Source organism: Gekko japonicus, unplaced genomic scaffold (assembly GCF_001447785.1).
Source record: "Gekko japonicus isolate JY-2015 unplaced genomic scaffold, Gekko_japonicus_V1.1 scaffold71, whole genome shotgun sequence".
NCBI lineage: Eukaryota > Metazoa > Chordata > Lepidosauria > Squamata > Gekkonidae > Gekko > Gekko japonicus.
In genome coordinates, this window is record NW_015164667.1 from 2222726 (window position 1) to 2235016 (window position 12291).

Genomic DNA, 12291 nt, shown 5'->3' on the forward strand with positions numbered 1-12291 from the left:
TCCATTGCACTGGAGTTTTCCTTACCACCACATAAGCTTGATAGTACTCTTGTAATACCCTATGTAAAGATCGGAGACTTCTGCAAATGAAGTTCATTGAGTCAGCAACTAGAAAGAGTAAATCCAGTGAGGTTTCAGTTACCACATTACCTGGCTCACTAGGAGGCCCATACGTTGCATCTTCAGTTGGTTTATCTGAGTTGTTAGTTGCCACTCCAGAGGGAATATCAGTAAATAATTCTTCAAGTATCCGAGATTCCTACCAATGGTGAAAAACAGTTCAATGTGGGGATTTGAAAAGTTTGTGATAACTCAGAATCAATTGATGGAAAGAAGTCCCCCATTTTTTATTAGACTCAAGGAGGGGCAGAATCGCCTTCATCTCCCTTCCCTGTTTGTGAGGCCTAATTTTTTTCTGATTCCAGATGGCAGAGGCTACAAAAGCTTAAAGAATGGCAACCTGGATGGTCCGGCAAGTCCTCGAGCAGGAGGACCTGTGAGCTGGAGCCGGGTCCAGGTTGCAGGAAGGCAAGGAAAGATGGCTGAGTGCGTTGGCATGGCCCATCGCTTTACCAGGGCGGTGGACAAGCGCATACTGGTAGCCGGCCAGAAAGATGGACCAGCAGAGCACACGCGGCGAGAGCATTTGCGGGTTTGGCAGTCCAGGGCGAGAAGACGCAAGAGGGGCTTGTGGTCCATGACAACAGTGAAGGGCCAGCCGTATAGGTAATCGTGGAACTTCTTCATGCCTGCCATGATTGCCAGAGCCTCATTATCAATTTGCGCTTAGTTGTACTCAGCCGAAGATAAAGTCCTGGAATAGTAAGCTATGGGAACCTCGTGGCCATCCAGCAGTTGATGGCCCAGGACTGCCCCAACCCCGTATGGTGAAGCATCACAAGCAAGCACGACCGGCAGGGATTCGTCAAAATGGGCCAAGACATCTTTGGAAACCAGCAAGTCCTTGACCACCCGGAAGGCAGCAGCATGTCTCTTGGCACACCCAAGGAGCATTTTTGTCCAGGAGGCGGTGCAGGGGCAACCAGGAGGCAGGCAAAGCAACCGTGGCTTTGTGGGGCAGAAAGGAATGGTAAAAATTTAGAAGTCTCAGGAAGGCCTGGAGTTCCACTTTGGATGAGGGGGTAGGTGCATTGACAATGGCGTGAAACTTTTCCAACGTGGAATGGATGCCCTGGGCATCCACTGCAAACCCCAGGAACTCCACCCTTGGCACCCCAAGGAGACACTTCTCCCACTTCACCTTGAGCCCAGCAATGTTGAAACGGTGCAGGACTTCGTGCAGTCAGTCGGTGAATGCTTCTGATGACAATGCCGCGATCAGAATATTGTCAAAGAATGGCTGGACCCCCGGGATGCCTTTAAGGAGACAGTCCATTAAATTTTGGAAGATGCCGGGGGCCACACAAACCCCAAACTGCAGCCTCCACACCCTGAACGCCCCCCTGTATGTGACTATTGTTTGTGCCTCGGCTGAGGCCTCATCCACTGGGCCAAATACAACTTTTCACCTTGGCCCCCGCTAGGGATGCTAATATGTGGCTGACCAGAGGGACAGGGTATGCATGGTCCTGGAGCGCTTCATTGAGAATACATTTATAATCAGTGCATATCCTGACGTCCCCATTTGGTTTCACCAGTGTGACTATTGGGGTTTCCCAGGGGCGTGCGGCACCAGTTCCAGGACCCCCTGGGCTGCTAGGCGATCTAAGTCAGCATCATTTTTTGGTCACAATGCGATGGGGTCCCATCTTGCTTTCATGTGGATGGGCCGGACTGTTGGGTCCAAGTCCAGTGAAACCAGGGGACCCATGTAGTGACTGAGTGTGCCATCAATCATGGATGGGAACTCCTCGCAGACCCGGTTAAAGTCCATTAGGTGTACATGGTGCACGCCCGTCACTTTAAACCCCAGTGCTGCAAACCAAGATAGTCCTAGTAGGCTAGTGAGCTGTTCCTCGACCACCACCAGGTCCAACAGTCCGTCAAAATCCTGATATTGCACCCTGAACTTGCCTGACCCCCGAACTTCTACTTGGTTTTTCTGAAAGTCCCGGAGGATAAAGTCTACAGGGTGTTACCACTCCCCCCCCCCCGGACAGAGTCCCTTGAGCATTTCCGCTGAGATGATGGAAATGAATGATCCAGTGTCCAGCTCCATTTCGCAGGGGACCCCTTCTATCAATACATGCACTTTAATCTTATCGGGGGTATCCCGGGGAAAGTACAGTACCTGGTGGTGGTGCACTTTCATCATGTGAAGTTCAGTGGATTCCTGGTGTGATGATTGTTGGCAGTGGCTTCCTCTGGAACGGCAGGCCCGGGCGATATGGCCGGCTTTGTTGCAGTTTCTGTAGATCACATCTCGAAAGCAACAGGAACACCAGTCGTGGTTCTCACCTCAGCTGGTGCAGGCTGCTTGGCAGCCATTCCGGTTTGGTGCTTGTGCATTTGTCACTGGGCATGTTCCTTTGCACTCAGAATGCCGGATCTGGAGGACCTCCTCCTCTTCTGACTCGTTGGAGGCCTTGAACATGGAGGCCTGATGCTCGTTGTGGCCTGTCCTATCAAGTTGGGCCTTGGCGAATGCGGTGGCCACATGGAAGGCTTTCTCTGTGGTCAACTCGTCTTGGCCGATGAGTTTTCTCCATAGTTTCTGTTCGCAGACGCCCCATACGAATTGGTTGAGCAGGGCATCCTCGATGTCAGGGAAACTGCACTTGATGGCCAGTCTGCGGAGATGGGCCATGAAGTCGGTGTACGCTTCCCTGGCCTGCTACATCCTCGTGAAGAGGTCCATGTGCGCATCACCATTTTGGTCAGTTTTGGCACAAAATGGTCAGTGAGGGCCTTGATGAGTTGGTCGTGTGTCGATTCTTCCAGCGTTTTCGGTGTGATGAGGTCCTGGACCAGCTGGATTGTGGAGATGCCACACGTGCTGAGCAGTAGGGATTTCTTCTTTGCTGCCTACGCAACATCCTGGAAGTGGATGTAGTACTTGGGTTGTTCGACCCAAGCTTCCCAGAGCTCAGGGTGTGCAGGGTTGAACACAGTGATCTGTCCTGGAGCAGCAGCCATGACCCAAGGAGGAGCAATGTGAGGCACGGAAAGCTGGGGCTCGGTGCGCGGTGCGGTGCTGGTCGAGGATTCCGGGGACTCATTCTGCTGGGCCAGTTCAGTTGCTAGGTCAGGCTCATTCATTGGGATTCCATCCTCATCGCCAGTGTAAAGTACTGGGTTCAGATGTGTAGCAGTGATTTCAGCTTATAGTTTATTAGACACTCAACTCAAGACAGAGACAAGTAGGACCGGAGCCTGCTTAAATTCGTGAGGCACACCACACCCAACACACATCCCACTCCCTGTGGTAGGTTATTTACATAGTGTCCATACCCATAGGTCAGGCGTAGAATCCTGAGTAACCAATAGGCTCGCTCTAGGATCCTCACCCACTATTGTTTTTAATCTTTAAGCTGCACTTGTTCGCCCGGCCACATGCGTGGCCGAGTGCATGTGGAGTCCTTGTTGGTACACAACAAACTAGAAAGTACAGCTATGTCAATCAAGCCTCTGCAGCCCAGCTGACCAGCATGAATGTTCAGATGAGGCACAACAAGAGCCCAACCCACCCAAAGGGCAGAGACCCTGCCACAGAGCTGTTTGGCCTGGAAGGGATGATGGATTTGGGTCCCAGCTGGAGGGAGGAGGTAGAAGCCTTTAATGGTTGATTGGCCCAAGCAATAGGGGGTAGAGCATGTAAAAGATGTGAATGCCTATTTAAACCCTCTGAGCCTCAGTCCAAGGAAGAGATTTGGGTGGGGGGGAGGTTGCTGTTGTCATCATCATCAGAATTGGCATAGAGAAAGAGTTGGAAAAGACAAAAAGGAAGCACCCTAGCAGGAGAAGGATGATTGGGCTGAGGACAACTCCCTCCCCTTCATATCTGAGGTCTGAAGGACCTGTAGGCCCATACTCCACCTCCTGCTGGGTACCAGGAAGAGAATCCAACTGCTGGGCTTAGCTCCTCCCTTCTCCACTCCAGTACACTGCTTGGCTGTGCCAAGCCACCTGGTTGCCCTTCCCTGTGGTAGTCCAGCACAGCCCAAACATCTTCATGTGAAGTACACACACACACACACACACACACACACACAAAACCTTTATTGGCATGAAAGCACAAAACATCATGGAAATACGGGAAAATACTAAGATGCATCAGTCACTTACACTTGGCTATTCAAGCCTCGTCTTCTGATTGCATAATATAAAAATTTTGCACTAGCCTCCATTATTTCGCAATTAGAATTAAACAGAAGAAAGTGAACAATTGAGTGATCAGAGTGCCAGCTCTTATCCTCTAGAAATGGAGTAATAAAACGAGATCAGCTATCCATATAGAGGGGGCATTGAAGTATGGTGTGTGTAGTGGATTCTATATCTTTTAGAGAGCAAGGACAAAGTCTGTCTACATATGGTATCTGGCAGTACCTCCCTAAAAGCACCTCTGATGGCAGAACATTAAAGCGTGCAAGCATGTATGCTCTGTGATGATGTGGGGCTGTTAAACTTGACAGATACTTTCATGTGAAGTAAGGGAAAGGCAGAGAACAAAACCAAGCAGTGTCCAAAACTGGCAGTCACCTCCTGGGTTACCACTGTTACTGGAGACATTATGAAAAAACATAGTGTGTAAAGAAAATATACTAGAGCTTGTTAACAAGTTATAATTTTTTTGTAGAGATGTTACAGAAAAGAATATAACCGAACTGGTTCATCAAGTTTCCATGGGGATGAAATACTTGGAAGAAAACAACTTTGTGCACAGAGATTTGGCTGCAAGGAATGTGCTACTGGTTACACAACATTATGCCAAAATCAGTGACTTTGGACTTTCAAAAGCTCTTGGCTCTAATGATTATTATAAGGTAAAATTTCACATTATTATAAGGTAAAATTTCACATTTGGACTCAACTTTCTCATCACAATGTCATGATTTGTTGTTACTGCTCCTTTATTGCAGTTCCATTAGGGTTGCAGGTGGTGGTGGTTGGAACTCTTTTATGGTTTTAGCAGTTTGTTGAACCTTTGGGGTGTTTGTTGGGTTAGTTGGTTGTTTATCTGCTGGCTGTTAAAATTATGTGATACTGTTGTACTTTTTTCAGTTATAAAAAGCTTATTAGTTCTGTGTCTTGCCTGGGTTCCTGTTATTTGGGAGGAAGACAGGATATATAATCCCCCTTCCTCAGTGCTGCAGCCCTGACTGAGAACCCAACAGATCAGAAAGGTGGCATATAAACTTTTAAAATAAATAATGGCCATGTGACAGAGCAGAAGTGCCCGAAGAGCACCTACTGGTACTTGCATGCCAGAAAAAAACAAAAACAATACAATTCTGAGCCTCCCAGATCGAACCTAACATCAGGGATGGTATCAAAGATTGATGGGAGTTCTAGGAGGACAAAGACAAACATACTCTCCCTTTCTCTTGACAGGCATAGATCATCTAATAGGGTAACCAAAGCAGTTTCCTGAATCTATATTGAAAAGGATCTATATACTAAGTTTCATCTAACAATTCAGTTGACTCTTACATCCTGGCCCTAATTGATGAGATCAACTCATAGCATGATGCTGTACTGTGAAAATTGGGCCCACCCATCGTTATCCCATCTATTAACAGCATCATCTAGTAGGTGCATGGACTGTTTCCTTAGGCCTTCAGGAGACAGTCGACTTTAAAAGCCTCAAATACATTACAAATGTACTTATTTTATATGAGTAATATAGTCATCTTTTGTTTTTGGATCATCATAGGCAGAACATTATGGGAAATGGCCTGTCAAGTGGTATGCTCCAGAATGTATGAATTTCTTCAAATTTTCTAGCAAGAGTGATGTTTGGAGCTTTGGTGTGTTAATGTGGGAAGCTTTTTCCTATGGGCAAAAGCCATACAAGGTGGGTATCTTCATTAAATTTCCCTTCATAATTCCAAAGCACATACTTAAAACTGGAAAATAATGGGAGCGCTCATAAGCAGGTCTACTCAGAAGTAAGTCCCAGGAACGTGCTTTTAGAAATGCATGTATAATGTAGTTTGGCAAGAGATCAATGTGGCCAAGTGCAAGGTGATGCACATTGGAGCCAAAAATCCTAAATATAAATACACATTGATGGGGTCCGAACTGGCAGAGACTTACCAAGAGAGAGATCTTGGAGTTGTAGTAGATAACTCACTGAAATTGTCGAGACAGTGTGTGACTGCAATAAAAAAGGCCAATGCTATGATTATTAGGAAGGGTATTGAAAACAGATCAGCCAATATCATAATGCCCCTATATAAATCAATGGTGAGACCTCATTTGGAATACTGTGTGCAGTTCTGGTCACCACACCTTAAAAAGGATATTATAGCTTTGGAAAAAGTGCAGAAAAGGGAAACTCGAATGATAAAAGGGTTGGAACACTTTCCCTATGAGGAAAGGTTAAAGCGCTTAGGGCTCTTTAGCTTGGAGAAACGACGATGGAGGGGTGACATGATTGAGGTTTATAAGATTATGCATGGGATAGAGCAGGTAGAGAAAGAGGTACTTTTCTCCCTTTCTCACAATACAAGAACTTGTGGGCACTCAATGAAATTGCTAAGCGGTCGGGTTAGAACGGATAAAAGGAAGTACTTCTTCACCCAAAGAGTGATTAAGACGTGGAATTTACTGCCACAGGAAGTGGTGGCGGCTACAAGCATGGACGGCTTCAAAAGGGAGATAAGCATATGGAGCAGAGGTCCATCAGTGGCTATTAGCCACAAGGTATAGATAGGGGCTCTGGGGCAAGTGATGCTCTGTCTTCTTGGTACTTGGGGGGGTCAACAGTGGGAGGGCTTCTAATGTCCTGGCCCCACTGGTGGACCTCCTGATGGCACCTGGTATTTTTGGCCACTGTGTGACAGAGTGTTGAACTGGATGGCCTTTGGCCTGATCCAACATTGGCGTCTCTTATGTTCTTATTAATTGGCAAAGAGAGTAATCTAAAATTGTTGATTATAGTTACTCTCTGGGGCAAAATTAACCAGAAAGTGTGATGTTTTTATTGCTGCTGAGAATGAAAAATATCATTCCAACACCTGTGCCTGTAATAAATGCATCTGTCACAGGGCATGAAAGGAGGGGAGGTTTCTCAGATGATTGAAAGAGGAGAGCGAATGGAACATCCACCAGCTTGCCCAATTGAGGTCTATGACTTAATGAAATTGTGCTGGACATATAAGTGAGTATAATCATGTATCTCCTGATAAAAACATTGGTTTGTTAGATTACAACCATGGTTCTGCCATTATTTTTCTCTTCCCAGTCTCTTTGTTTTTAACCTTATATTATGATTGTGTGCAAATTGCCGTGTGACCTCTTCTCAACCCAAAAGGCAGGATAAACGTTGAATAAAGGATCGATCAGTTCCTTCACACAACAATAATTTTTGTGATTAATGCTCTGATAGTACCAAAATGGGATATAGAAGAGTGGGATCAAGTTTTCCACAGTTCAATAGCCAGTGTTCACCACTAAGCAGTAGTTGGTCATAAACAATTCAGCATTTCCACAAAACTATGAAGCTTTATGCCTATTAAGCAGAACACTAGACCACAAAGCCCTTTGAGAATCAATTCTAATTTTAAAATTTAAAATTCAAAAGCAATTTTGATGGAAAATTCAGCACTATTCTCCACACTGCTAGCATACCTGATGAACAGGACCTGTTCTTTCTCCCTCCCCCCTTTTTTAAAGTTATTAAGAAAAATATTCAAAGATAACATCAGTCAGTAACAAAACATCAACCAATAACAGAACATCCACAAAACATAATCAACAACAGAACTGAGATACCTATACAAGACAGACCTCAATATTACCTTATACAGAACTTAATTGTTACATTAACAAAATAAATTTAAAATAGCGATGATTGCTAAAGGAATATGGGGAATTTACATTCTTTAGAAGTTTCTCCAATACTGGGTGCCGCTTATTCAGGAAGTTTGACTCAAACATAGGATACTCATTTGCCCTCTTAACATCCTCTATTTTATCAAAAATTATATAGTCCCACAGATATACCATTCCTTTAACCCAGGTAGCTTGGAGACCTTCCAATGAGAGGCGATTACTTTTTTAGCTACCAACAATAGTGTTGCAATTAATTTTTTTGTAGGGAATGTCTAAATCAGGCCAAATATTAAACAGTATTGAGTGTATCATAAACAGGACCCATTCTTTCAAAGAAAAACTTGCCTTGGAATTCTTCCTATACCTTCACCAAATGTTTACCAGTGTGATTGCAGCCAAACATTAACTTATACTGGGTACCTGGAACATGGGTTCCTAGTTCAGATGCACCCTTTTGTCAAGATATGCTCAACATCTGTGGAGAGATTGTATAAACTACTTAGAAGGTTACCTTAAGGAGAAATACTCCATCCCAAAGGAGTGCCTACCAAACTCCAAATGGAGTTAAGCTCCTGGGAGACGTTCTTGTTTAAGTTTCCTTTGTGGTGTGGGCATTATTATCTTACTTCAACTGCCCAACTTCTCTCCTGTTTTCCTCCTTGCTGAGGGTGGGTATGGAGGGGTGCGAGTAGCTGTTTCCATATTGGCAATTGGTTTAAGACTCATAGTTGGATTTGTATGTTGTCTGCCATCGAGGGATTCCTAGATGTCATTGATGCTGCTGATGAGGTTTTTCCCTCCCTTCCCCTTCTGCTTTAAATAAAACAGCAGACTTCAGGCAGAATCCATTTCCAGTGTCTCCAAAACATGTCATTCCCACTGTATAGCTTTTGCCCAGCAGTTACTTCTGCTATTGGAAAGGTTGAAGTGAATCATAAGACACTCATCAGTGCATAGTAAATGAATAAGAAGCCCTGAAAATACTAGGCAGTAAATGCTGGAGTCAAAAATGTAATCAGTAAAAAGTGGAAACTGCCTCAGCTGATACTAGCAAGGAACCAGACCTTAAATGGGGCAAGAGCAGAAAGACCCAATAAAAATATTTGTGTTTCTTTTGCAGTGCTGATGATCGGCCAGGATTTTCTGAAGTGGAGCTCAGGTTGCGCCAGTACCACTATGAAGTTGCCCAGTGAGACTACTGTGACTCAGATTAATGTGATTTGTGAAAGAAGATACCACAGCAGCAGATAACAGCCAGGGATTTTGTCTTTCAGAATGACTCTCTTGACGGTGCTGCTCTCCAGCAACAACAGCTCCAGGGGCAGCAACATAGCTTTGCAATGCAAACACTTTTGCTTTGGCTGTTTTTCAGAGCAGTTTTTTAAACACCAAAATTGTTCTTAAAATGTGTGATTCCAGTTGCTCTTTGGTCATTTGTTATATTTTTATCCTCTTAATTCTAGATTGATGCAGATTTTATTTGGGGGAGGGGTCTGGAATCACTGTTTTGCTGTTGGTTGACCCCAAACACTTTTTCAGTTTTTAGTCGGATATTTATAGCAGTATCAGGAGATCTTCAGTGTTAATGTTAAGGAATGTCATTTTCAGAGACTCTCCTCATGGTTCTCCACTTTCAGAGACTCCCCTCATGGTTCTCAAGCTGGGTTCGCTTTTGAACCAAAACTGAGCTCATAATCTTTTCCAAAAAAGGACCATACGAGATTTAACATCATTCATGCCAGTTCAGATTGTGGCTGTTCAGGATAGGAAGGGGAAAAAATCCCCCCTGATGTTATTAGCTTTTCTTTTCCCACAACAGTGGGGGGGGGGTTTCTTCCAGTCGGTGAAACTACATGGCAGGAGAGAAAGAGTTACATACCCTTCCCCCCACCCCACTCCATTATTGCCCCAGTCCGTATTATGCCTTCACATAGCTTCTGTTAGCATTTTAAGAAAGGCTGAGAGGCTTCAGTTATATATCTAGCATCTCACCTATTTTGACCCTTACCTAGCTTGGCTTTAGAATATCATCCCTGGGTTATTCATGCATTTTCATTGCTATTTTGTTTGTTTAATACATTTTTATCATGTTCTTTCTCCAAGGAGCTTAAAGTGGTGTACATTTGTTCTGTACTCATCCATTTTATCTTCACAATTACCATGTGAGGTAGGTTAAGCTGAGAGACCATCATCACAGCAGGGTAGATATTGAACCTGGGTCTCCCAGATCCTAGTTTGACACCGTAATCATCACACTATGTTGGTGTTCTGCATATGTTTATATATTAAGCAGGAGCCATGCCTCAGTCTCTGTCCCATTAAATTTTCTCCTCCTCCTCCTCACTGTGCTTCTTCTATGGAGGCATACAGTGCTATCCCATAATATTTAATGGTCCATTTTCCACAATATCCTCAGTCTTTTCCCAGTACTTCCCTCACTAGTATCCAGAGGTCATTTCGGGGGGGAACGCGGGGGATCGTAGTTCCCCCGGGTGAGGTACGGGGGCGGGGCACATGACGAAGCCCCACCCCCTGCTTCCGGCCGCCCTGCTTCCAGCCCTCATTCAGCCAGGAGGAGGCAGGAGAAGAGGGAGGGTAAGTTGCTTCCTCCTCTCCCCACCCCTGCCTGCCTGGGGCCAGGGAGGGCCTTCGCGGGGCTTCCTTGCACTCCCACCGGCCTTGCAGGTCCACCGCCGTGCCCCTGATGTCAGGGGGTGTGGCATATGCTAATGTTATGCTAATGAGTTCCCCTAGCTCTTTTTCTACGAAATGACCCCTGCTAGTATCCATAACCAGAAGCCATAATTGGGTTCTGGAATCTGTCATTTTTAGTGTGTCATTAAACAGCATAGGCCTAGCAGAGAGGCTACAGTGGGCATAATATTTTGAAAGCCCCCTACTGTGCACATCTACCTAACTATGCACTGGTCCTCAGCAATCATTGCCCATTTCAGGAGTAAAGTGGAACTGCCATGGAGAAGCTGGATGTCATCAAGCTGATAAATGCAGCAGGAGCCCTCAGTGCACAATGGTACTTTTTCAGTAGCCCCAAGAATAGCCCCTAATATTTAAATTGGCCTTCATAGCCAGCTGTAACTGTTATACCCACTGGCTGGGGAAAGAAGCACTCCTGAATTTCCTTCCCTTTCCACTGCCAGAACCATATGGGTTTATGAGCTGGCAGTCCTGACAGACTGGAGCTCAAGGGCAGCTCTCTCCCTCTAGTGGCTTCCAGGGGTCTCCAGAGTCTCCCACTAAACATTCCAAATAAATGACTGCATGTTTGGTGTTCGTATATAGCTCTCAAACATTTATTCTCTTAATTGCATTCTAGGAATCCAGCAACAATTGCAGTCCTATTCCCTGTCATGGAGACATAAAAATATCAAGAGCCTAAATTATATTGTAGAAATGCTTCTTTATTGTTTTTCATAGACCTTTAAAGTATTTCTTAAATCTATAACTCTTACGTTTCATCTCTTTTCTAAAAATTTTAAGGCAATTTTCTTTTCTTTGATTCTGGAAATGAATGGGCAGAACTGAAATTACATTTTTGCTATGTTTATATTTCTCAGGAATTATAGCTGTAGATTTTTTATCTTTGTTCATTGCATAAAGAAATACCTATAATGTTTAGAGAGGGGCTTAAAACCACTTTTTATTTTTGTATATAATGATTAATATTTACATAGTAAATGAATAATAACAAAACATCTGATGTACACGTAAATGGAGCCTAGCATATGGAATTTGTGTACCTGTCTTAACTGTGTGAGTGGTAAAAGTTCAGTTTCCTGTTTTCTTTAGCTATATGAAAAGAGATTTTATCAAAGAGAATTGTATTAAAACATATTAATAAGATTCTAGGCCTTAGTCCACAGAATTAGACTGTGCTGTGCAAAGGAGATGTGATTGTATGTGCATGCATGGTAAAATTATGTCGTATTTCTCATTGTGGATTTTAAAAACAATTCAGCTGTCTCACAGACTTCATGTTACTATGCCCGGCTCCTCAAACTGAATCCTCTTTGCAGACATCCTCATATATTGGTAGGAAAAGAAATAAGCCCCTTCTCTCCCCGAATTTATCAGGGAAACATCAATGGTGCTACAGCTAGCAAATTATGAGTGATATTTCTAGACTGCAAATAGGAGTTCTGTGTGTGCGTGTGTCAAATTGCTTCTAACTTACAGTGATCCTATGAGTTGATGACCTCCAGAATATTCTATTACTAACAGCCTTGCTCAGGTCTTGCAAACTAATGGCTGGGGCTTCCTTGATTGAGCCAACCCATCTTATGTTGGTTCTTCCTCTTTTCCTGCTGCCTTCAACTT

The 12291-nt window shown here is 44.3% G+C and overlaps 1 protein-coding gene across 1 annotated transcript in view; it reads left to right on the forward strand.

Annotated features, from left to right (window-relative positions):
- The window catches only part of SYK (spleen tyrosine kinase), a 66098-nt gene extending 56843 nt beyond the window's left edge, over positions 1–9255 (forward strand). Inside the window, exons 11-14 of the mRNA XM_015409100.1 lie at positions 4757–4943; positions 5834–5974; positions 7170–7282; positions 9077–9255. Of these exons, the coding sequence (XP_015264586.1) occupies positions 4757–4943; positions 5834–5974; positions 7170–7282; positions 9077–9149 (514 nt within the window). The 3' untranslated portion in view covers positions 9150–9255. The remainder of the gene's footprint in view (positions 1–4756; positions 4944–5833; positions 5975–7169; positions 7283–9076) is intronic.
- Positions 9256–12291: the final 3036 nt, after the last annotated feature.